We start from the raw sequence: 26,292 nt of genomic DNA on the forward strand, positions 1-26,292 counted from the left end.
CTCCCAAGAGCATACCGCGAGGCGCGCACACTACTGCACTACTTACCAACCTTCGGTGGGCACTGCTCTTCGCAATGATCGCGCGAAACGAACTGGTTGTCGTTGCCACCGCAACCGGTAAAGTAGAAGGGCATGCATTTCTGACTGTCGCTGGCAAAGTACCAGCGGGCCTGCTGCTGCTGTTGCTGCTGCTGCTGCGCTTCGCAGCTGCCCGTGTCCAGCGGTTCGCTACAGCTTGCTACACCACGCCGGCGGGAGAGTTTAGATTACGAGGAAAGTTGAGGGGTTTTAAGACGGGTTAAGCGCCCGTACGCGCGTGTGTTAAGTCACAATCAAAGGAGCCAAAACCAGGACGGGGATGGAGAGAACAGAACAGAACAGAGAGAAAGATAGAGAAAGCGTCATCACACCCAATCGCGATTCGCGATGCAGCCAACACCCTGGGAGTAACGGAGCAAGTGATAGAGAGCATCTGCGGTCCGTGCTGGCATGCACTGGCAACGGCCTGAAACAAAAAATAACACACACGGACACCTCCGGCCCGATCCGGATACTTACGCTTGTGTACGCCCGGTTTCTTGCAGTGGTAGCCGCAGGACGCTTCCGTCGGGTAGTTGTTCTTGTTGCCCTTGCACCCGCCGAAGTAGAAGGGATGGCACGCGTCCGTCTCCTGGTCGTAGTACCAGCGCTCGAACGTTCCATTGCACGGACCCGCTTCCATCGGTTGTTCGCACGGTGCTGTGGAAGAAAGATACAAAATTAGTCCCGGCTGGAAGTTCCCCGCCCCCGGTTGTCGAGCCACTCACGCTTCGAGTCGTCCACACTGCACAGCGCCTTGCACTCTTCCTGGCTCTCGAACCGGTTGGCATTGCCGAGACAGCCGCCGTACGTGAACTGTGCGCACATGTTGCGCTCCGCGTCATAGTACCACATGTTGTAGTGGCCGGTGCACGGGCCGCTAATCTTGGGCAGATGGCACACATCCTTGCCGGTCGGCGTCTCGCAGATGTTCTTGCACTCCTCGGCCGAGTCGAACCGATTGTTGTTGCCCTCGCAGCCACCGTACCAGAACCGTCCGCAGCCGCCGTACTCCACGTCGAAGAAGTGCTTAACGGTGTAGTTGTGGCACGGACCCTTGTCCTTCGGCAGCGCGCACGCCTTCTGCGGCGACTCCGGCACGGCGGTGCAGCCCTCGAACTTGCTGCCCTGCGCCTCGCTGACCCCATCCGGGCAGCAGCCGTACTTGCTGTCGGCACAGGTGCAGCCCTCCCCGTCCGGACCCTTGGCGGGCGTTTTGCCGTCCCCGCAGCACTTGAACTCGCTGTGCGTACAGTGGCAGCCCTGGTTGTGCGGACCCTTCGCCGGCGTAACGCCGTCCGGACAGCAACCGAACTGGTGCGCATGGCACGGGCATCCCTCGAACGACGGGCCCATCGCTTCCGTCTCCTTGTCCGGGCAGCAGCCGTGCCGCGCGTACTGACACCCGCAGCCCTCGTTGTCGTGACCGCGCGCCGACGTCCTGTTGTCCGGGCAGCAGCCGTACGGTGCGTACTGGCAGTCGCATCCCTCCAGGTTGGGGCCACGCGCCGCCACCACATTGTCCGGGCAGCAGCCGTACGGCGTCTGCAGGCAGCAGCCTTCCCCGCTGTGACCGTGCGCCGGCGTTTTTCCATCCGGACAGCAACCGAACGGTTCCCGGCTGCAGGGTTCGCAGCCCTGCCCGTCGGGCCCACTGGCAGCCGTCGCATTGTCCGGGCAGCATCCGTGCGGCGTGGTGGCACAGCCCTCCACCGCTGCCGGTGGTTCTTCCGGCGTCGGTTGCTCGGTGCCGGCCGGTGCTTCTTCCTCTTCCTTCTCCACCCCGGGGCAGCCCTTCGCGTTCGGGCCCTTTGCTTCGGTGGTTCCGTCCGGACAGCAGCCGTGCTTGGCCGCGGTACAGCCGGGCGGCATGGTCGTCGTCTCAACCGGGCAGCCCTCCGCATCGTTGCCCTCCGCCGGCGTAACCTTATCCGGGCAGCAGCCGAACAGCGTGTCGGCACACTCCGCCTTCGGGCAGCCCTTGCCGTTCGGTCCCTTGGCCGGCGACACACCGTCCGGGCAGCAGCCGTGCTTCGTCTCCTTGCACGTTTCCGCCAGCGTGCAGCCCTCCAGGAACGGTCCGGACGCTTTCGTCTTGCCGTCAGGGCAGCATCCATGCGTGGACTTGGCGCACTGGGGCACCTTCGGCCGGGGTTTGCATTTGCGCGGCTTCTGCTCCTTCGCAATGATCGAGGTGAGCGTGTACGGCGTGCTGCTCTCGCGGTCGTCCGCTTCGTCGTCGGTCGTGGAGGCGTCGGTCGAGGAGTCCCAGATTTCGAACGTGGTCTCGTCCACCGTTTCCTCCGTTACGGTTGAGCCGGTGAAGTCCTCCGTCGAGGCGCCGGTTACGGTCGGCTCAGTCGAGTCCACCGTCGTCGTGGAGCTGTCGTCGGTCGATGCGCCCGTTGCTGATTCTTCCGTCGCTCCCGATTCACTCGAACTGTCCACAGAAGTGCCCGTCACTGAGGGTTCACTGGAAGACGACATCATGGATGTTTCCGTAGACTCGGATCCTTCCACCATCTTCGTGCTGGAATCAGTCGAACTTTCGTCGGACGACACTTCGGTGGTGCTTACGTCACTGCTGCTCGTTGCCGTATCCGAAGCGACCGTACTGCTCGCTGCCTCACTACTATCCGTCGTCGAAGGCACATCCGTGGTGGACGCATCGTCCATCGTACTGGTCAGGTCCGTCATCGTCGTGGTGCTACCAAGATCGGTGGTGCTTTCCTCATCAGTCGAGCTGGTGGACGTTTCTGTCACATCGGTGGTCGATTCCGAAGCATCCGTAGTCGACACGCCACTGTCCGTGGTGGTTGGCATCGAGTCCTCCACAGAGGAAGCCTGACTGGTCGACGCCATATCCGAGGATTCGGTCGAGCTTTCTGCGCTTGCCTCCGTCGATCCGCTCGATTCCGATGCCATCGAGCTGCCGGATGAGGCGGACGCTTCCGTCGTGCTACCGGCCGCCTCAGACGATGCATCATCCGACGCACGGGACGCGGCCACTACCGTCGTTGCCTCACCCTCGTCACCCGAACCTTCCGACACCTCGGACATTGGGCTGCTTCCATCGCCAGAACCTTCCACCGTCGCCTCCGTCGTGGAGCCCTCGTCCGGATCGGTAGCCCCAGTGTCGAAGCCCGTCGCATCGCTCATCATCATTTCGTCCGTTTCGAGCGATGATTCGGTCGTGCCACTAACGGTGCTGTCCAGCTCGATGCCCTCGGCCAGCGACGTATCCTCCGTCACCATCATAACACCGTCCTGGCCCTCCGTGCTCACAGCACCCGATCCATCCTCCTCACCGTCGCCACTCGCATCGCCACTCGCATCCTCCTCATCATCCTCCTCCTCGCACAGTTCGTCCTCGTCGTAGTCGTCTTCCACCTCCGGCTGCTTGCTGCCCACCTCCACCGGGATCACCTCGTCCTCGGTGCAGTCGTGCTTGTTGCAGCTCTCCGTGGCCAGCTGAATCTTGTCCACGTCACAGTTCGTCTCCGGCACGACCGTGCCGTTGGCGAGGCAGAGCACCTTGCGCGACATCACACCGCCACCGCAGCCCTTGTCACAGTCCGTCCACGGGCCGGCGAACCACTGGCCCGGACATTCGGGCGGTCCTTCGCACTCCTGCTCCTTCTCCGGCTTCTGCTCCGGGTCGCACTTGTAATCATCGTCCGCCCGCTTCAGCGACTGTCCGTCGAACACACCGCACACCACCGTGCGCGTCTGTACGCCCTTGCCGCACACCGCCGAACACTTGCTCCACTGGGACGTGTACCACTGGTACTCGCACGGCGTCAGCTTGCACTCCCGGCGTAGCTCCGGCAGCTGCCGATCGGCGCAGAACGATGAGTCGTACACGGTGCCCGACTTGGACGCACAGTGCACCGTACGCGTTTCCACCGTTGCACCACACTCGTCGCACTGGAATGTACACGAAGCGCGTTAATCAAAACACAACAAAGTGAGATCCCCAACCGTTACACGCCTAAAAGTATGCAAGCGTGTATACACGGGCGTAACGGGCGCACACCGGTTACGTCGACTTGGTCGACTTTTTATTTGTTTGGTGAGAAAAATGAAAATACTCACTCCACTCCAGGACGACGTTACGTAATCGACACCCTCGCACGGGCGCAGCATGCACTGTTCGCTGACGGCCGGCTTTTCCGTGATGCACTCCTCGTCCTCCAGCACCGTGATGCGTCCATTTTCCTTCCGATAGCAGACGACCTTGCGCGTTCGCTCGCCCTCGCCGCACAGTTTGTTGCACTGGTAAAGGCAAAAATGGACAGGTTAAGGTAGTAGGACCCAAGCGAATTCCCTCCATCATCATCCACTTACCGGCGACCAGCGGCCGACGTACCACTCGGGACAGATAATGCCCTGATTGCATTCCCGCTCCGTCGCCGGCTTATTGCCGACCTGCTCGAGGCAAACGTCATCTTCGATCTTTTTCGTTTCACTAGAGGAAGTAATGGAGCAAATGGAGAGAAAGCATCAGCATCAGTGCACTCGGTATTCATGAAATTGGATTTTTTAGCTACTTCCTCCTCTCTCGCTCTCTCTCTCTCTCTCTCTCTCTCTTACCCATCAGCCGACACACGCTCGCAGTACACTTCGCGCGTCTGCTTGCCCTCGGTGCCGCACGGTTTCGAGCAGTTGCTCCACGGCCCTTCGAACCAGCGGGGCGGACAGGACTGCTGGCCACACTTTTGCGTCGTCGGTGGCTTCTCGCCCAGATTGCACAGCCCTTCGTCCACCTCCTTCAGCGAGCTCTTGCTGTTGCACGTCACGTTGCGCGTCTGCACCCCACCGCCGCACGTCACCGTGCACGGCTCGAACGCGGTGTACATCCACGAGTAGCTGTCCGGTTCGTCCACCGGGGCCGACTTCGACGACACGCTGTACTCGTAGTTCACGCCCACATTGCGATCCTGCGACAGCAGCACCAGGTACACCGATTCCGTCGTCGGCCCGAGGCACGTCAGCCGGTCCGGCGCGGCAAAGCCCTGCGGACGCCGCTCGTAGTGCCAATCGCTGCCGGCAAAGTGGATGGTGCGCGGAAAGTCGATCCGATAGTTACCATTCAGATGGTAGAAGCCGGTCAGATTCCTAATCGCCAGATAGTTGTTCGAGGGGGCCCGCTCGCTGATCAGCACGTTCGTGGCACCGGCCGGGATGAGCAGCAGATCGTTGTACCCGACCTGCAGATTGCTGGCATCGAGCAGCCCGGACGCCGTCTTGCAGCTGCTGCCGTCGCCGCGACAGATGCGACACTTGTCCTCCTTGGCCTGCGAGCCCAGCATCATGTCGCAGCCGACCGGCTGGCAGGTGCCGTCCACGCACACGTCGAACGATTCATCATTGCAGCGCGTTCCGTCCGCCACCTTCGCCCGGTGCCGGTAGTAGAACCGCTCGCCCACCGGCATACAGTTCAGCTCGCAGGGGTTCGGCGCCCGGGTGTACGGTACCCACTGGTACCGGTGTCCCTCGAACGGGACGTCGTTAAACTCCGAACACTGCTGCTTGCGGAAGTCCAGCTCGCGCTCGGGACAGTCCTGGCGGGGCGAGGCAAACGAATAGAAAAAAAACCGCTGTTAGAGCACTGTCTTTTTACGTTTAACTTATTTTAAAACAATTAAAAACCGTTCTATTTCCAGTGTTATTCTAACGACTTATCTCCACCAGCAACTTTGATCACCACAAATCGATCACAATAATTCACACCGGCGTGCTGGGGAAAAACAAAACCACCGAACGAAATAGAGAGAAAAACAATGTCCGGAAGCTGGACGGGCAAAATAACTCAATATGAATGCAAGGCACGATGCATCGCCGGCAGTCGTTTATCAGTGGCGTCCAATATGCAAGCAAAAACTGCAGCCAACCAACGAGGAGCGGACGGAACAAAGCAAGAAAGAAGGAACAAAATGCAAAAAAATACGGAAACCATAATGTAATCGATTTGTTAGGATCAGGTTGGTCGCATTCTTCTGTTTCCGTTTCGCTTTTCCTGCTTTGCAATCTAGCTTCAGGTGGTGCACCATCCTTTGGCACGTGCGGGGACACGTTACGCCATTCCACGTTACTCCCTATTGCGGCAATGGTGCGCCTTGAGCAGGACGCTCCTTGGCTCGCTGGCTGCACATCGGCCGACCTCTCTCGCCGACCGACAGATCGGTGCAATTGAATATGTTTCACTGGCATAATAAAATTTATCGACACAATTATAGCGCATCAACGGGAAGAAACACCCACGGAGAGGGATGAAAACCGGGGCTGCGCCGGGAGTGTGTTTTTAAATGCAATGATAGTAGCAGTCGGTCGGTGGTGTCTGCCATTGCCCGCCGTGTACGCTTGTTTGTCACGCTGTAAGACACAATCGATCGGAACCGGAGCAGCAGCAGCAGCAGCGTGGCAGTATTGAATTTTCCTAAGAGGGTCTGAAGCGACAGAAAGAACCCGGAACTGATGACACTGATACCTTAATTAAATGAATCATGGTTACGTGCTTTACAGCAGCCGGGACGCTGGTGGTGTGCACGCTGCACGTCGGTGTATCAATAAAGCTGTTGTCCTGTTGGTTATAAGTTGTGCAATATTATATCGCTCGGGCGTACGGTTTTCTTGGGAACTTGCATCCGGAGCATACGGGTTTTCTTTGTGTTATTCGTAAGAGTTCCATTTGTGGAGCATTGTATTTGGAGTGTTTATAAGGGTCAGTTCCCAAGCAGGATGTATGAGGATGCTGCTATCGGTAGTCGATGTTTATTACACAAAAAACGAGCTTGTTTTCGTAAATAAGGAAGATTAAAATGAGGAAAAAATAGATGTGAAAACTTTTCCATCAACCAATCGCCAAACGCCATACACTCTCTTTCCATATTGTTGAATAACAAAAAAGTGAATGAAAATCGAAATCGAAATGAGAAAAAATAGGAAGGTAAATAATTGACGGTACGGAAAGAAATTAAACGCGCACACTTTGCACACTCTCATCAATAACAGATCAGCTTGCTCCGCTCTGCTTCAATCTCCAATTAATCCACGAGTATCGCGCATTCCACTCGAGTACCGCCGCCGCTAACGATTGACGGAACGCCACCTCTGCAATCGGCCGTTTGGCCGTTAGCGCGTTAACTTGATGGACACAAATTACATGAATAGTTGATTCTCGCGAGGCCTCGGGATCTTCCCAGAAACACACAAGCTTCTACGTAGCTTGAAATGGCCCATTTTACCGGGGGAGCGAAAGGTCGTTCGCGAACACATCTTGCCACGCATCTTAATGTTCGTCACACTTACCTGTGTGTTGCAGGAGAAGTATTTCCTCTTTCCACCGGTACAGACGGGCGCTCCGGTGTGGCTGAAAGGGGGAAAGAAAGAGAAAAATGCACACACACAATTGTGTTTTAATGTACATACTTTACGTTACGCGCACAGGTCGCTGTGTTACTTACTCCAGATCAAGACATTCGCGCTCCTGGTACGCAACGCCGCCGCCGCACGTTCGCGAACACTCGGACGGTGCTCCCCAGGCGCTCCACCGCTCGTGCGGTGGTCCTTCGCCGCCGCCCGGTATGATGAAACTTTCCGGCTGGTACAGATTGCTGCCATGCTGCCGTTTATGCCGAGCGCCGAACTGATAGGATGGACACACACACACACACACACACAAAGAAGATTATCATTAGGACACTGGGTGCGGTGGGGACGCAGGGTTGTGCAGGTGGCGGTGGCTCATACTACGATTAAATGACCAACATTGTGCCGAATGGCGATGGCCTTGCGAGTGAACAAAAAAAATGCACAGCGTGCTAACGGGCGGCAAAAGGTGCTACTGCTGGCCATTCTTATGTAAACAAGTTGTGAATTTAATTTTAAAATTAGACGCTCTCCCGCACCGACGTCTCCCACTGGCCGTGTGATTCATCCCGGCGTGCGGGTGGAGATTCTTGGCATTCCATGCCGTGCGTGTTGCCTCCATGGTAGAACCGAACCCACTTCTATTAAACATCGTCCGAGGTTCGCGTCGTAAGCGTGGTAACTGAAAGGAGCGAAGCGATTTACAAATGAGGGGAAGAAGGGGAGGTAGTTGTTTGAACAGGGGCAGGATGCAGTGGAGATCATCTGCTCCTCGCATCCAGGGTGAACCTGACAAGCAGTGCCGTAGTCGGCACAAAATTGCTGTCTCCATTTTTCCTTCAATGTTCAATGAACTGCGTCCTTTTCCCTTTTGCGCAAAGCGGACGAAGGGAAAGTGGCAACCATTAGGTCAAGTGCTACCTTTTTCGAAATCCAACGTTATACACCTTCAACTCGATTGACCAAAGAGACACACAGAGAGCAGGAGAGAAAGAGAGAGAGAGGCGAACGTAGCAAAAAACTAATTTTCACCCGTCCTGAAGCGATTCGTTGGGAAATGTAAAAACCGAAGCCCTTCCCTTTTGGACACCGCCCGGGCGATAGTCGTTCCATTTCATTAACATTGAACTCGCTCCTCTTTTACAGGGGTGTGCTTTCCCTTACTACAGGACCTTCACAACTCGCACAGACCCATCCTCCCGTTGTATCCTTCCCGCGGGCTAGAACTTTCAATTAGAAACCGGGGCTAGGGACCTGCCCCACCTAATGACAACCGCTGGCAGCACCGCGGTCGGTACGGAAATTGAATTTTTACTTCAGCTGTTGTTTTGAGCCGCCTCACCACACCGCACACACCCGGTCAAACCCGGCTTTGCTCGTCGGAACACCTGGGCCGTTTGGTTCGCTTCGTTCACTTACCCGTCTGGATTCGGTAAAGCTCAGCTGTAAGGTCACTAGTAAAACTAACAATTTAGTATATCTGGAAGAGAAAAAGAGAAGAGAGAAGAGGGAAGCATGGTTAGTGTTATTGGAAAAAAATTGAAACAATTGCATCCTTTATGCTTTACTAAAGCCTTCCCCATAGTAAACAAAATATCATACAAAAACGATCAAAATTAGTGTTCTGCGTCGTGAATCTATCTTTAAGGTCCTCCAGCGATAAGGGATTTCAAGCCTGAATCGAATTTCTAAAGATTCATGAGCCTAAAGATATAAAGCTATAAAGCTAAAGATTCTTAGCCGGTCTCATGGTACAGTCGTCAACTCGTACGACTTAACAACATGCCCGTCATGGGTTCAAGCCCCAAATAGACCGTGCAGCCATACGTAGGACTGACTATCCTGCTATGGGGGGAAATCAATAAGTCACTGAAAGCCAACCCCACAAGTGGGTTGGCAGGCCTTGACCGTCATCGGTTGTTGAGCCAAAGAAGAAGAAGAAGAAAGATTCATGAACCTTCCGAGATTTATGAATCATCAATGATTCCGGAATCCAAAAACATACTTGAATCTCTAAAGATTTGAATATTTATAGGTATTTGTGTATTCAATTAGCTCAGAAAATTTATGAATCAGAGAAGATCAGAAATAATCATCTTTTTGGCGACTACGACCTACACGATCATGCCCGCCTATACAGGCTTTCGAGACTAATTCAGTACCACGTAAACGGATATCCATATGATACATATGGGTCCTCGCGTTATGTGTTTCAGAAGATTAGATTATATTAGTTATGTGCTTCAGAAGATTTGTGTATCATATGCGGTTCATGGATCTCTGCAGACCTATGAAGTTAAAGAGAGTAATGAATTCTGTTATAGCTGTTATCATGAATCTTTATAGATCTTAATTATCTATAGATTCATGAATTCCATGATGATCCTCAGATTTTCAGGAAATGCATAAATCATCACAGGGATTTACGAATCTTTATGGATTCATGAATCTATGGAATATTCACGAATCTTCAACTTCATGAGATTCGGATTCCTTCATTCATTCCACGCAAAGAATCGTTCATATTCTTGAATCTGATTCAGAGTTACTCATCTCGAGTAAAAAGATCCTATCTTTTCATTGCATTTCCACAATCAACGTGACTTTGGACTTTGTCCATCGGTGCTGTGCTCATGTCCTCCACTTAGCACTTCCAGTTCATTGGATGTTATCCTATAAAGCTTGTATTTTGTGTACTAATAAAGGAAACTTGTTGCTTGAATAGCATGTTTCCCCACTGCGTAAAGTGCACCATCCTTCTAACACATCTAATGGCCTCCATGTGTTTTCACCCCCTCGAGTACGATTAATGACGCTAAACAATCGCAAAGCTGTTTTTTCGAGGGAGCATAATCGCCATGTATCCAGGGCATTTGTCTTTCAAAATTCGTTAAGCGTTATTATGAGAACTCTCAAGCCCAAGTCGGTCGGAGCTCCATCCCTTGCCAAGTGTGCAGAGCTGCTTCTTCGCTCCAGTGCAAGAACACATCAGGAAGGAGGCATCATTATTCTAACACACACACATACCCAACCACACGTCTCTCTTGCATCCAATCACCCGCCGAGTCGAGCTCATTCTAAAACAATAGGCAGCAGCAGCAGATGATTCATCATTATCATTCCGCTGGCACTCCAATAATCCGGCAGAAGCCCACGGGTGCCACGGCTCTCGGTGCTTCCATGCCGTTCCGTTATGGCTTGTTCAGGCGAGCGACAAAACCGCAATCTGTTGTTGTACCCTTTCCGCGCGCCAGAAGACACTCTCACAACCCATCTTGAAGGAGCAGCCGGGGATTTCCAGTTCCAGCGGCACGGCACGAACACTTCTGCTAAGACGTTTTCGTTTTTCATCATTCATCGCCTCCAACCGACCACCCACCGGAACACACACACACACGCGCGCGCACGCCGTTTGGCCCTTAATGAAGATGATTTAAATAATGAGGAGCCAACAAGTCTGCCTGGTTCTTGATAGTCCTTTCCTACCCATTCCCCCGCAGTGTTTGCTCTTCACGTTTACACGTTCGCGCATTACACGTATTACAATGCGCATTAGCGCACAAGCGCGGGTGGCGGCCAACATCCGACGACTGGGTGGGTGGGTGGGCATGGCATGATGGTGTTGATGGCGCCGTTTCGCATCGCTTCCATTTATCAGTGGAAATTATGAATATTAATTTAAATTTTAATTATCCTTTGACGGCATTCACACTGCGTTTAAAGCGGTCGTGTTTTTTTACTACGCTCCATATACGAACCCTTTGTTTTGGCACCCATTTTCACCCCCACCATCCCTTTATTACACACACGCGCCCACTTGGTCTACAGATTTTTTGGTGGCAGTTGTGTATTCCAGTGTGCCAAATATCCCGATACTACCACGATACACGATACAGAACGCCACCGGAGGATGCCTTTACTTTCTTCGTTTTGTCTGATTAAAGCAGGGAGTTGACGGGCGCGTTGTTTCACACGTTCGCCCGGACTTTCGGCGCAACGTAAAGCCGAACGTGTGCTGGCTGCTGGCCAGCCCGAGGCCCCCCGAGGCTGCTCTGAGCGCATATTCATTATACATACGCAGCCCCCCGACCGGATGGGTAGCGGATAATGGGCTCCGTGCTGCTAATGTTTGCAAATATAATCTCACACTTAGCCGGTGACTTACCAGCGGGGAATGTGTGCGAGCAAATACATAAATTCATAAATTTGCGCCCAACGCCCAACCGTGGGGATCCACAAATCGACACAATCCTGGGAATTGTGTGAGTGTGTGTACGTTTGTTTGTGTACTGCTGGTGGTTCCAGAACATCCAGTCTCCGAGACGCAAGACGACTTGGACATACTTACGTATGTACCTATGGATGTGAGTGTTTCGTTTGTATTGGTTTAACAACTACAGTAATTAAATGTCGATGTATGTGTGTGTGTGCATTACAAGACATTCAGATTTTTTTTCTTACATTTTATGAATTTACACTTTAATTCATTCTATATTTTCAGCCGCTTTACAGCGATTTAAGATGCGTTTGTTTACAATTCATCATACCAAGCTGGCAAGGCGCCATTGCGGAAAAGCGGGCAAGAATAAAGGCCCCCAGACACACAAATGGCTGGTTTCAACAACAGCATAAAACATTCTACCGAAAAAGCATTTTTCATGCCCCCGAGTTTAGCGATTACGGCTTTGGCATTGACTAAAGATAAACAGGAACAGTGCATTAGTCAACGAAATGCCCGCCGGGTTTGTTAGTTACAATACTTTCCACCCCTAAACGCGCGTAGGAGTGCGTGTACAATTGCGCAAAAGCAAACAGTGCGGTAATTGATCACGTACCGCAGTTTTCTGAAAATTTGCAATATTTAGTCTCGCACGCATGGGGTGAAGTGTCAGCACTGAATTAGGGAGGCGTAAACTGATGCTCCAAGAAACAGCAAACAAACAGTGGGAATGATCGTGCGTATACGGTGAAGCGCTGTAGCTCATGTTGGGGAAATAAGCGCACTACGGATGGTTGTGTGTACCAGTGAGGGAAGGGCATAGGATGATTGTAATGAACTTGAAATCATTTTATGGTTTTTAAAATTGAGCTTATAATTTTAAGAAATGACTAATATTGTACCTCACGGTGGTACGTGAAGAGTTTTGGTAGATTATACTCATGATACATTTGATATCACAATCCAAAATCAATTGTTCGAAAATTCAAGGATTTAAAATGAACATTTTGAATATTTTTTTTGAATTCATAACTATTTCATTCTCTGTTGTTCATGTTCACTAAAGCACCTGAAGAACCTATACGAGCTTAAGAAAAGCTTTTTATCACATTCGTTGTTAAGGGATATTGATAGTCATTATCAGATCTCAAATATCGAAATACCCAACCCAAACAACATATTTTACTAATTTGTTTGTGTGTTTTCTTTTATCTATTCCCCCTCAAAAGCGCATAGTTTACATATTGCGCCAAACAGCACACAACACTCCATTACGGCTCGCCCATCGCGTGTAATACAGCAATTTCCCCACAAATCACCAATCACATTTGCAAACAACTCCCAATTGCGTCGTGCTATCAGGGCGTCAATTTGTCGATGGCAGTGTCGACGACAAATCGGCGCATCGTTCGTTCTTTCCTGCCGGGGACGCGAAAACGGCAAAAAGATAGCAAGCCCGTCCAACCGCCCGTGTGGGAGACGAAGGGCGATAACATCGCGCCCTATGTTTACCTATCTTCCCCCCAACGAGCACAGCGTGCTCGGTTCTTCTCATGCTCGACGGCTCTGTTTTTGGACCCACCCGAAAACCGCTGAATCCACGGACCGCGTGAAGCGGCCACAAAACTATCGACACAGCATATCCGATCGACATCAACGAGATCAACAGCAACCAAAGGCCGCATCATGCACGGCGGCTCGTTCAGCTGGAAAGGTCAAGTGATATCCGTGGCGTGTGGGTCCGGGTCGCTCCGTCCAATCAAGCCCGGCGCTCAAATCAGTGGCGTATACCACTTGATTAAAGCTATCAAGAGGATGCCCAAACAAGCAAGCACGCGGTTTGGTGGGTTTGCAACAGTGCGATATGGACTTTAATTTTCAGAAGCGCTGCTTCCACGAGCGATTGCCGAATCTCCGCTGCCAGCCAGCCAACATGGTGCTGCTTTGTTCGCATGTGGTTTCCGTGCCGCCGGCTCCGGCTGGTTTTGTTGGTGGCACCACCATTCTGAGCCCTTGCTATCTGTAGGGCATGAACGCAGCATTATCGAACCCCTCACCGCACCCGAAACACCGCTCACTGCTGGTGTCGAAGGACGACGAAGGATAATAAAATTTAGTTTAACAGCCCGAGCAAACACAAGTGACCGGAGCGCACGGTTGCTGTTTTGATCGGCGCCCACAGTCCGGACCGGTACCCCGGTGGGGACCGTGCCGAGTTGTCGAATCGTATTTTTGCCCTGCCCTGTTAGGGGGCCTCTCGCGAGACGCATCTCAAACGTTTTCCACCGATGACTTCCCCCACACCATTCCCCGGCCTTGATGGAATTGATAGTATGTGAGTGAGAAAATTAATTTTCCTCTCTATTTATTCACCCAATCCGCGATCGGAGCGGATGTTTAGAAATTGGTCGGGGAAGGTGTAAGGTCGACCAGGAGCGGGGAATGATGGTGGGATGGTGATAGCCAACGAGATAGTTACTTTATGTCCGGATCGATTACCCCGTTGAATGAGCAATAAACAGAGGAATCGATGAGTGAAAATGGAACAACGGACAAAAGAAGGTTTTCAGCAAATTCGGGCTGGAGGTTGTTTATCCGATAGTGATATGGCGGTATCTCGGGCTTGGTTCTTCTTTTATTTCTCTCTCTCGTATCGTAGTTTGTTTTCTGACGCAGCTATTATAGATGCTCTCTATTTTAAAGAGACCAACTAGTTCAGAATTATATTTAATTTTTTATAAAATATTTCTGCTTTTGAACTGGTGAGAAGTCAAATGAAATGAATGGCGAACTGATGTTTAGTTCCATTTCTTTAAGATAGAGGGCGCTGGAATTCTAGAAGAGAATATTTATCAAAACATTGTTTTATGTCTTTAAAGGACTTCACCTTTTTCTGAAATAAGTACATTTACAATTACTATTTTCTAATAGAGACATTTCACCCGGCATAATCAACAATATTTAACTTTACTAATAATTGCTTTATCACATTGTTTTGCCATAGAAAAATCCTTTCCTCTCATGATGGCTGTGACATAACAGCTTTCTAAATAAATTGATATCAATTTAGCCGCTTCAGAAATTTCTATTTTGGGTGTGCGTGTGTACGTGCTAATAACTACTCTGCGGTACTCAAAGCTCACCACTAATGAAGCACACAACGACGTGCTCACCACTCTAAGCAGCAGTTCATTTTAAAGCCCCTCAAAAATACTCCCTGCCCATGCATTCGCACAAATCAGTTCCAACAATTGCACCATTTATTACGCGGCAGCAAATGTTAATTAAACTTTACATTTTACAATGGCACGGGTTTACATGATGGCAGGCGATGTCATGCTGTCAGCGATTTAGGCATATTCTGTCCAATGCCCGCATTCATCGATCGTGCCACAACAACGTGTGTTGTTACCTACGGGAACAATTCCGTACGCCTAATGATGTTTGTTAGAGGAAAAATACGCACACACACACCCACACCCCTTCTCCCCATCCAATTTGCCTACCGATGAAAATGGTGGCAATATGTTTTGCATGAGGACATGGTGTGCTGTTCTATTGTTCAATCTACCTCGCAGGCACAGTCTGATTGACACGTAGACTGTGGGACGGGTAACCGGGAATGGGTAAACAAATTTGTAATTAATGTATTTGATTTTAGTGAAGCGTTATAATTCACTATTTTGCCAGCAGGCAATCACTAACAGGGAACAAAAACGAGATCAATGCTCCTCGCGTGGGGTTTATGTAACCGCTTCCCCGCTTCAGTACTGCACTACGTTCGATTTTGCAAAGCGTGTAATTTTAACGGTGCGTTGTGTGAACGCAGAGGTTACATGTTAAATCACGTGGAAAACAGGAAGCGTCCAAAGCGTTCGCAAATAAATAAAACGCAAAACATAACCCCGGTGCGAAAAGATTCCGTTAGCCTGCGTTCTTGACCCAGATTGGGAGAGCGGTCGGAGCGCGACTACCATCGCTGATAAACGATCGATAAACAAAAAAGAAGCTGCTGATGTCGATCATTTCTCATCGCTGCCAGAAAGTGTGCCAGATAAATAAAGGGTTGGTAAAAATAAATAACACACTTAATTATATGTGCGCCCTGGCCTGAGATGCGTCGCACCAGAAGGCAACAACAGTCCAATCCGGATGGTTCGGGTGCATGATCCGGTGATTGTTTATTGCATACATTCTCGTGTGTACACTTTTCCCACGGTTGCTGGTGATGGTGAGAAGCTGGTGGTTATACAAATATTCATCAGCAGGTCATTGATTTTTACTAGCAGCTATCGTATTACATGTATCTATAGTAAAAATTACACTCATATACTGATGCGGTGAAAATTCGATTCATTTTAGAATGGTTCCAATGAACTTGTACCTTTCAACTTACATCAAAGTTTATCGTTTCATCATTTGACATTCTGTAACACTGACCAACCCAACTGGTGACCTGGATGGAAAAGTGTTTGATTGTTTGATATATACCACCCAGAACGTTCAAAAGATACAACGTACAAAAGGTAATTGTTCGTTTTAAAATAACACAAATTCAAAGAATCGTTCAACACAAAGCGCGCTTAACAATTCCATTGAACTTAATTGAGAGTTGCCGAAAAGGTCAGACAACCAAAAGGTTTTACCGTTTATTGAATTCGATAGGTTTATTCAGAAAAGCTGACGCTTTAGTATACCTTCTACCCACTTACCTCATCTTGATTATGAGCTGTCTATCCGGTTGAATTGAACGATTCCATAAAACGGATTGTTACGCTGATGCTTTCCCGGTTCTAGTGCATGGGGAACCGGGCTCTACCGGGAGAAGGCGTATTTGCTCGTGCTATGACGCTTTTCTCAGGATGCTGTAAAAGGAAATATAAGAAAAAATAACAAGTTTAATTACACAATTTAGACAAGCATTTGAGGTATTTTCTTTGTACATTCTTTTCTATTTTCAAGTTAACTTCTATCTCCAACGTGTACAGAAAAAATGCCCACCAGCTTTCCGCTTCAAAGAGCTCGACACGCAAAGCACTCCACGTGAAAGGGGGCTTTATTTCCACCGACACTTTTCACATCAAGTACAAATCCCTTTTTTCATCAACAAATCGATACACAATCTCTTCCCGGATCGGGCTACAATGTTCGCTTAAGCAGCGTGAGCCAAAGAGGTAGCACATACCACCACCACCACCACCACCACCACCACCACCACCACCACCACCACCACCACCACCACCACCACCACCACCACCACCACCACCACTACCACCGAAAATATCTGCACACATCCACCAAAAACTTCACAAATCCCCTCGGGCGGAGGCCGCCCACATCGAACTTCGGTTTCGGAGCAATCAACGCATCAATTTTCTCTGCCGCGCCTCATCTGGAACCGTCGTGAGGCGCTGGGATGGGAGGGAAAGGCTCTCTAGTCTTTTCCGACGCCTTTCATACCGTTTCATTGTTCGTGTCTCGATTCTGATTCCACACGCTAGCTAACCATCCCGTTTTTCTCGATTGGTTCAATCGCCTGTCGGCAAGTTGTGGTGTCTTGGCTGTTACCTGTTCGATCTAACGCCTAACCACGGGGCGAAGGATCGAGGTTGTGGGTCTGGCGAAAAAGGTTGTGTACCACACATCCTGAAGCACACCACCTTGCCAAGAAGTCTTCCTGCTCGTTCTGGCGGTATTCAAACCGCAAAGTATTCCCCCGACAATCCGACGGTGGGCCTTGCTGGAGAGAGACGGGCTAACGAACGAAACCATCAAGCGGGAGGAAAACGGAACACCCCAAAACAGAACCGGGAGCAGGGTTCGGAATGAAAAACTTTATCTTGGTACAGTGGGTACACTTCCGGCACTTGCCGAGAACACCTATCTCGATCTCATTTGATTAAGATAATTGAATCAAAGCTTGAATTACGAGCATCGGTTTGTGATTGGGGCAGGCATCGGAATGGAAAAGCTAAAGGGGACAGACACAAGTATTTCCGTTCGGAGCTCCTCAATTCCCCACTGGCTGGTGGAGTGCAGGGGATGCAAAACGGGGACGAATATTTCGCAATCAACTGTGGCAGTGTGTTCTTTCCCTCATCCGACACGGAGACGAACAAGGGCAGACAAGCACACCATCATAACATCATAACTCTCAGGCAAATCGATGCATTGATGTGGAAGAAGCATGAAAAATTATGGTGTTAATAAAGCCATTTATAAAATTCTACCAGCCACACATGAGAAGCAATGTGAGATGAACGGTACGGACACGATCCTTCAGGAAATGATGCGGGTTCGATTCGGTTGGCGTGTGGAGAAAATCGGAAAAGCAAACAATTGTGGAGAAAATTACCGACAGTATGATAAAGTTCGTCGTGCGCTTGTGGCCACACTCAGAGCTTCCTTTGGTGAAGGAGTAAAAGGCAGACCAGGTACTGATGGATAGGTGTAATCCTACATCGCAGGGTACATTGGAGAGTATTTAATCGGTTTATTTTTTTCATATCTGTTTTAAATGTATGTCTTTTCAAAGATTACAATTTACAAACAGATAAGCGAAAATGATCAGATTTTGAATTTAAACAACATTGATTCATAAATTAAGAATAACCCCGGCGAAGCATTTACGATATTTGTGCTGGTATTATATCGAAAGTCTACTACGCAAACGTCGTCAGATGTTGAACATGCAATAAGTCCAATAGACATCATAAGACGCTGGCGTAAGCATCTTATCAGAATCACAATCGCCAGCTGGTGAAACCTCCGCATAGTGTTGCCGTGGCTTTAACTGCTCGACTTGTACATTTGGAGTACCAAATCTGATCTGCATCGCGCAAACTAAATCTTTTAATCTTTTTAATAACCCAAGTATCACTCAAATCTTAGTTCAATTTTAACATTGCTCCCAAAACTACATAACACCTGGAGACACACGGACTGCATTAGCGGGTTCTTGTCTTACGTTTCATACAACCCTCCGTCTCCGTCACTACCACGGAATAAGACTGTTGCCGGCGCTAGTCACCCGTTCCCGTAGCGTAACGAAACCGGCTGCCATTTAAGGCTCAACGGGTTTTCGGTTGATCTTTACCAGGTTCTACCACAGCCCCTCTCAATCCAGGATTCAAGGTCTTTGCGCCCGCGCCTTCATTCCCGTTGATGGCCTTGACGCAAGAGCTGTGCCTGGGAGAGAGATAGCGCTCCAAATGTGGAGCAGTCAACCAGGCCGCCACACCTTTCACTTAAATTTGCCAGCTCAAGGCGACCGGTGACCGTTGCCGGTGTCGGTGGAAGAACTCGTTTCTTCGTCCGCACAAATGCCATGATGCAATATCCACGTACGAGCACGGGCCCATCTCGTGCGTCTGCGGGGGTTCGTTTCGCTTCGGCTTCCCGGGGCGATGCGAGGCGTTGCCTGGAAACCGGGAGCTGTTGGATAGGAAACGCAATTGGGAACGAGATGGACGTTACAGTCCTTGCAGAGTGTGCGTAGCCTTTCCTACTTCCGGACGATTCTTGCTGAGCGACGACTGAGCTACGTTCCAGTTTTTGCCAGGAAGTAGAAAGCGGGCAACAAAACATGCTGTTATCCTTGCAAATGTCTTGTGACTCGTTCCGCTCCGATTTGGGTTAATGAGATTTATTTCCTTCCTGTCCGCAAACCAGCAACAGGTTTATGAAAAAACGATGAGTTTATTTAGCTAAAACGATTAAATATAATAAGCAAACCGCCAAGTCACTACAACAGAAAACGGCGAACCCACCCTTTACATCCCAAAGCATGTAAATGACAAAAAGATTTTTATTTGATTGCATGTCTCCGATTGCTCCGATTGCAGCCCGTACCACACACGGAGTGCAGCAATCACGGCAGCCAACCATGTCACAACATCCAATCTGTACGCCGGCGAGCTGGTACACCACCAGGACAGCGAACAGAGGGAACAAAGTGAAGGAAGCGAAAAGTGATTGTCAGTTGCCCGGGCCCTGCCAAAATCCCGCGCTCCCGGAGAGGACGCCTACCGTGAGCCCGGGCAAGGACTAGTGACGCGCTGGCCACACATCTGGGCACCAGATGTGCACGAAGGCATCGTTGGCTTGCACTGAAATCATACCACAACCGTTGCCGTAGGTCAGCAACGGGAGGAAACGAACGAGTGTGTGTATCGCTTGTAGAAAGCAGTTCGCTCAGCACAGCTCAATACAAAACTTTTAAAAGACGCTGTAAATAGTTCAAGTTTTGAAGAGCTCCAGCCCAGTGTGATAAATAAACAACTAATTGAATCGTTATTCATTGAGTCGACAAACTGTCAATGCGTTGCCGTCATCGTCGTGAACCATTTATTTTATTTCTTGCGCAATTTCAAAAACAGAGTGGAACATTTCCATCCCCACAATCGACCATCAAACGATGTTCCATTAATTTGTACTACTGGCTGTACTGTCGCCACCACTCCCCCTACATCAACAACATCATTGCCGAGCTGATTTATTGATCACGACGGATTTTTCTTCCCCTTCCCGAAGCCGTTTACGTGTCCGATTAAGGTCTAAACTAATAAACATTAAAGCGCTTACTGCAGCTGCTGTCACAGTGCTGGTTCGCTTGTGGGGATGGGAATTGCGTTTATCAAACGATAATTATAGCCATCAAGATGAATCTCGTCGCAAGCTCGGCGTGGCGTGCCAGTGTCTTCAAGCTGCGCCGTGTCGATATAATTGACATTTGCCGCGTTGATAAATCTATTGCCAGTCGGATTGGACCGAGCAGGCGAGGCGGCCAAACGGCAAACGTGCTTATTTATTCAATTTCCTTTTCCCCGTCGATGATCAAGTACGATCGACAGCCGTACGCCGTGTCATCATTACGCGCTGCCCTATCTACCGTGTGCAGTCGCGCTCGCTGCTGTCACCCAATCGTTATAATCGTGTGCATTTTGTCAGCATTTATCGGTTACCGTGCCCTCCTCCGCCAATCCGTGCAAACATTAATTTGAAATTTAAAGCAGCATTCTACTACACCCGCAGCATGCAATCGGTGCGAGCACATCTTTTGCGCCCCACTAGGTCCCCCCCTTCGGAAGGAGCACACACAGCAGCATCATCATCATCGTCATATTCTCGTCGTCACTGTCACCGGGAAGCAGTTTGTGGCGGAAATAGCAAGTTTGTGGAAAAACAACCACCATCAAACACAACCGGTGTGTCTTCGCGCTCATTCATAAATAACGAGCGTCGAATGTGGCACCGTTTGGATGGCCGCCGCCATCGGCACGGAAAGCAAACCTTTTAACCTTTCTGCATCTTCTTTGGTGCGTCTTTCGCCGCAGCCTCGTATCGGAACGATTGAACCGTCAAAACGGTTTGCTAAACGACTCGGGATACCCGTTCCGCAACGAAAAGGGTGGTGGCTTCAGATGGCACAAAACCATAATCATCGATAAGTCGATGCAATGAATGCATAATGTGCGTGGCGATGCCCGGTGCTTACGGATGGATTTCTGCACCGTGGGAAATGCGTTGTTGAGGAACAGGCGACTCTTTACAATGCCCGAACCAATGGGGATTTGTGCAAAAGTTGAAAGGCTGTTTCAATCCGCTAAGCGTGGAATGTGTTCACTCAGTTTCTAAAACTCAGTTATCCTACTTGCAGCACGGTGAGCAGGAAATTTGAAAACAACTTTGTTTTTTTTTTTAAAGTTTTTTAACTCACTTCATTTTAGTAGAACCTCTCTTTCAATTTACATGATAAACATGTCCATCAAACTGGGTCGGGATTGCCCGCGGGAATTTATCCTGCCCCACACGCGCACGGAACTTTCAAAACACACACACACACACACACAAACATAATCTCTCTTTTTCGTTCTTTCATGAGCGGTAAGCTGAAACAACATTTTGTACAGGGGGAGAAAAATGGTTTCTATGGTTGCTTCAGGTGCAGCATAAATCGACGCAGGCAGAGATTGCATAAAAGTGAGTGTATTTTTTTCCTGTTTCAAGCACATAGTCCTGGAAGCTGGGAGGAAATATGGTACACACCAAAACAAAAACAGCAACCTGACAGCCCTTTCCTCCCGCTTTGGGGTGCCATTCGGAGTAACGAGAACAAAAAAACATACACACACACACATACACACATATATACACGAGAGCATGAGTTATGCTTTATAGAGCATAAAAAGTAATTAAATTTCAAGTGCATACTGCCCTAACGTGCTCTTCCTTTTGCTTGCGTGTCGGTGTCTTGGCTTTGTGCAAGTGCACATGACCCCGCCAATGTCTCCCGACGGTGGTGTTAATGGTAGGTTACAGAAAGGCAGTTGAGCCGGTTGCTGAGCGGTGGGAAGAATGCGCATCCCTCCCAACATGTCCGGTGTGATTTATGGGCACTGTAACGCTAAGCAGTTTGTGACAATGAGAGGGAAAATAAAACACAAAACAGAGAGTGAGGGCACTACGGGCACAAAAACTGAAACACCAATTTCCTCAGGTCGCTTAGTATGACTTTGTAGAGACATACAGGGACCGCAAGTTCAAAACGCAAATCAACTGTCAACTCCGTAGAACGAAACGTCTGCGATGTAGCCGCACACTGTTCAGCAGCACATCTTTTGCTTTCACTTCAAGTTCTGGAATAAAAAAAAAACACATTGAAATGAAATAGTTGAGGTTTATCTTTCACCGATTCGTTCCGGCATCAAGTCGCCGGTCGTGCGTTTAAAAGTGGCTCCAGCAAGGTACGCTAGCAGCACATCATGATCGGCCGCCTGCGTTTGACCGCTGCGATGCAGGCGATGATTCTTCTAAATATCTCGCTGTTGCCTTACTGCAGATGTGTTGTTTTTGTGCTTCTAAAAAAAGCATCTCCGGTACTGCAACAGCAGCCTCCGGATGGTGTGGAAAACATAAACCAGTGGACCTTCTAGACGTGGCGCTCTCACGTGGCCCCGTAGCACGTGAAACGTAGCAACGCAGCTGCACAACTTCTACTCCAGCCCGAGCTCGACTATTAGCCTTTTGTAACGATTTATCTTTAATGTGTGCTGATGGAAATTGAAGTTTTCGGAGCGTGTTTTAAAGTTTCCCCTACCAAAGCCCTGCGTTGTGTGTTTGTTTGCGGTGCGCTCCACTTCCTATCATAACTAGCGGGTTTGCGTCTGTTTGCCAAACTCCCGCATCACAGTGCGGTTCTGCCGGTCTGCCGGTGTTGGGTGGTGATGGTGGCAAGAAAACTTTCGCACATTAAACCCACTTTCAGCTTCCTTGTGAGCGCAACACGCAAACGAAAGAAGACACTCCGACCAACCTTTACAACCAAGCACACGATCGCCATTAATCACCAGCGGGCGATGCACCGTGCTCGGGTGCGTGTTTGTCCACTTCAACCTGCACTCGACAGTAGCGCAAATATGCATCGGGAGCTTAAAGTCAACGGGTTGCAACTGTGGTGGCTTCTTTTTGGCACCTACATAAACATGTTTTCCTACCGTCCTCGACCTTCCCCAGACACGCAAAATAAACACCTGAACGGCTGAAAGTGGCCAACGAAGAGCTGGCTGGGTTGTGTGCAGACTCCGCACGATCATTACTATTCATGATGTATGGATTTTGGCTACCGGGGCGCACGATACCCTTGTTGTCCGTGCGGCCAAGTCATTCTCGAACTAAAGATACGTTCCATCGCAGGGCATACGTATCCCGGTCGAAGGGAATGCAAATGCATCCGACAACGACACATCGAAGGAAGCAAAACAGTGTGGGAGTAATTTGTACACAATCGATACATCGAACGAAAAGGCGGCCGGATTCAAGATACTGTGTGAGAAACGGAACATCAGTCGTTTGCCGGTTGCTCCAACCTATGTGTGTTTGCATGTGTGTGTGTGTGTGTCTATGTTCCAGGTGAGCAGTCAGCAGCGGAACTCAGTAAGACCCAACCAGAACCAACCAAACCAGCGAAGCAAATGTGTTTGTTTACGTTATAATTTACAGTAATGTTTACCGTTCCGGTTGCACGGGCATCTATTAGACCTGACCTCCTACCCCGGGGACCAGGAGCCAGTTTGCCGGCTGCGTGATGATACTGTTTGAAGTATCAAGCGCGAAAACATTCATACTTCAGTTGTCAGCTAGCCGTGAAGCATGCGTACGAAGCGATACGAGCGTGCAATATTACCAGGAGCTTACTGGAATCTTCACCAACTGGTTCTGCACGCACATGGTTCTTCGTTTTGGGAGCAGTGCTTTACCGGATAACGAAGCAGGATGACTTTTGCTTTGCAGATAGTTAAGTAAACATTCATTTGAGCTTCTTGGAGGAGGATAATAGAAAGACAGCATAATTGAAAAGCTCTTTTATTATGTATTCCTTTAAATAGTTGAGCTTAATATGTATTTATTGCATCATTTCAACACTGTTCTATATCAGATGTGTTAATGCCGTCTATGGGTAAGGAGGGGAATGCTTTTTAAGGAGCTCCCTTGATACTTCAAAAACAAAAAAGATACCTCTTGAACTACTTCAAGAAGCTATTTTGCTCAGAATTTCTTCGTAACACACCACTCCCATTGGAAAGTATATTTGGTCTTCACGCGTCTTCAGTATAAATTGTAATTTACGTGAAGTTCATAACGATTACAACTTGCGTAAAACATCTATTTGTTATCAACCGTTAAAAGCTTTCGTTTGGCTCTTCGCTTTAACACTTGCGAAACATTCAATCGATGGCATAAACTATCTGGATGACTATTAGAAACCCCCCGAGCAATGTAGCTGTCAGCTTTTCACGCTCAAATGAAGTGCTTCCCCACAGTGGAAAGCCCACAGAGCGTACCAGGCAAATAAAAACACACAACAATGCAAATAGTTTTGACGGATTCAATTGATTGTTATTAATATTCAAAACAATACGTTTAATAAATTAAACGATTCAGGCGTGAGTCTTGTAACGTGGGGTTTTGAAGATATGTACAAACGGTGCCGGATTCTGCTGAACAGTCGTGGGTGGATGTGCGCGCACTCTAGTGATGGAGGGCGGCGGTGTAAGCGACCGGTGTGGCCAGCTTAGCGACCGGAGCGGCGTACGAGATGGCCGGGCTGGCAACCACGGTCTTGGTGGCGACCGGAGCGGCGTACGAGATGGTCTTGGCTACCGGGGCAGCATAAGCGACGGCGGGCTGAGCAATGACCTTGGTGGCGACTGGGGCAGCAGCGACGATGGTCTTGGCGGCCAGCGGCTCACGGTGGACGACAGCGTTGAATCCGTTGTGCGGGTCGGCCGTATACTCGACGGTACGCTTGGTGCCATCGGGGTCAACGACGGAGTACGATCCCTGGACAACATCTCCGCTGCGCGACTCCTGCTGGGACTTGGAGTCTCCGGTCAGGGCGTCCGAGATGCCGTACGAGAATGAGTAGTGCGGGTTGGCATCGTACTCTTCTGGCTGGGCGGCGTACGCAACCTTGGCGACCGGGGCAGCAACCACTGCCGGAGCAGCGGCATAAGCGACCTTGGCGACCGGGGCAGCAGCAACTACGGCCGGTGCGGCAGCATAGCTGACGGCGGGCGATGCAATGAGGCCAGCGCGGGCCACGGCGATCAGAGCAGCGAAAGCCACAAACTGTGGAAAGGTGCGAACATGAGATGAGTGCTCAATCCCAGTGTGGCGGCAAAACGGAGAACCATCGCCGTCTGATTTGCCTGCAGTATGCCTACCTTGAATGCCATCTTTGCGTCGGGGTTGGAGAAGATGTTGTTCACAGCACCGGATGATCAATCGAACTGTGACTAGCCGTGATCGCGCTGCCCAATTTATACGCTCAACGCTGTTCCTCACCCGTTCCTGCCAAAGCAGCTACATCTACCAAACCTCCCGCAAAAAAAGGCAATAGCCGGCCCTTGGTCTGATCCCAATCCCTCTCCTTCTCCGAAGCCACAGCACAGAAAGCCAGTAAAGAGGGCATAAGTACACGATAAAAACGTAAAAAGGCGCATGTAAAAGTTGTGCACACCGGGAATCGCGGGGCCGAAGTCCCTACTCAAGCCAAACAAGCACAACAAAAGTCAGGCGTTGGTCCAGCATCCATTTTCCCATGCCCCAAGGTGTGGTGTCCAGTATGGCGATGCAACAACACAACAACAAAAAGCGCATCGAGCGGCATGCATTACGCACCAACACACGTGCACCACGAGTCGCGTGCAAAGCACTCGCGCAATGTAGGTCTTGCGTATACGCACGAGACGCTGCGAGGGAACCTGTCCGTCTGGCTGGGGCTGCGATTCCGGGCACCGCAGCACCGCAGCATCGTAAACGTAATAGCTGGACGGATACCACCTTCCTTCTCGCCAAGAAGGTCGTTCACTTTTAGTTTCATTGGCCTGTTTCTTTTCGGCTTTGGATCGGACACTGGAGCCCGCGGTACTCGAGGTCGCCCTCGCTCGTTGACTCGGTTCTACCCGGCCCGGCATCTTGTGTGACTCTCTCGTTAAGTGGCCGCTGGGCCACCATATCTGATAGCACAGCACAGTTGGAGCAGGGGCAGGGTTGGACAGGGCTGGTGGTTTAGCAAAAAATCGGTAACTTTTGTTCGGCAGTACTCTACTTCACTCTACCGT

At 50.0% G+C, this 26,292-nt stretch overlaps 2 protein-coding genes across 7 annotated transcripts in view; both read right to left on the reverse strand.

The window, feature by feature from the left end:
* The window catches only part of LOC121590214 (papilin), a 66,623-nt gene that overhangs the window by 5,935 nt on the left and 34,396 nt on the right, over positions 1-26,292 (reverse strand). For 5 of the 6 annotated variants that reach the window (XM_041909683.1, XM_041909685.1, XM_041909679.1 and 2 more), the window contains exons 3-12: positions 16,381-16,533; positions 8,869-8,929; positions 7,545-7,726; positions 7,390-7,450; positions 4,672-5,642; positions 4,426-4,546; positions 4,174-4,353; positions 807-4,005; positions 559-738; positions 47-238 (exon numbers count right to left, since the gene is read on the reverse strand). In XM_041909683.1, coding sequence (XP_041765617.1) covers positions 47-238; positions 559-738; positions 807-4,005; positions 4,174-4,353; positions 4,426-4,546; positions 4,672-5,642; positions 7,390-7,450; positions 7,545-7,726; positions 8,869-8,929; positions 16,381-16,385 — 5,152 coding nt within the window. In that variant the 5' untranslated portion in view covers positions 16,386-16,533. The remainder of the gene's footprint in view (positions 1-46; positions 239-558; positions 739-806; positions 4,006-4,173; positions 4,354-4,425; positions 4,547-4,671; positions 5,643-7,389; positions 7,451-7,544; positions 7,727-8,868; positions 8,930-16,380; positions 16,534-26,292) is intronic. The other variant, XM_041909684.1, reaches the window with a different exon arrangement.
* Positions 24,541-25,476, reverse strand: LOC121590220 (cuticle protein-like). Its single transcript, XM_041909692.1, has 2 exons — positions 25,393-25,476; positions 24,541-25,297 (listed from the first exon to the last, which is right to left on the reverse strand). Exons 1-2 carry the CDS (start codon positions 25,402-25,404, stop codon positions 24,698-24,700), a joined length of 612 nt encoding a protein of 203 aa, XP_041765626.1. The 5' UTR covers positions 25,405-25,476; the 3' UTR covers positions 24,541-24,697.

The sequence above is a fragment of the Anopheles merus genome, chromosome 2R (assembly GCF_017562075.2).
Source record: "Anopheles merus strain MAF chromosome 2R, AmerM5.1, whole genome shotgun sequence".
In the NCBI taxonomy this organism is placed as follows: Eukaryota; Metazoa; Arthropoda; class Insecta; order Diptera; family Culicidae; genus Anopheles; species Anopheles merus.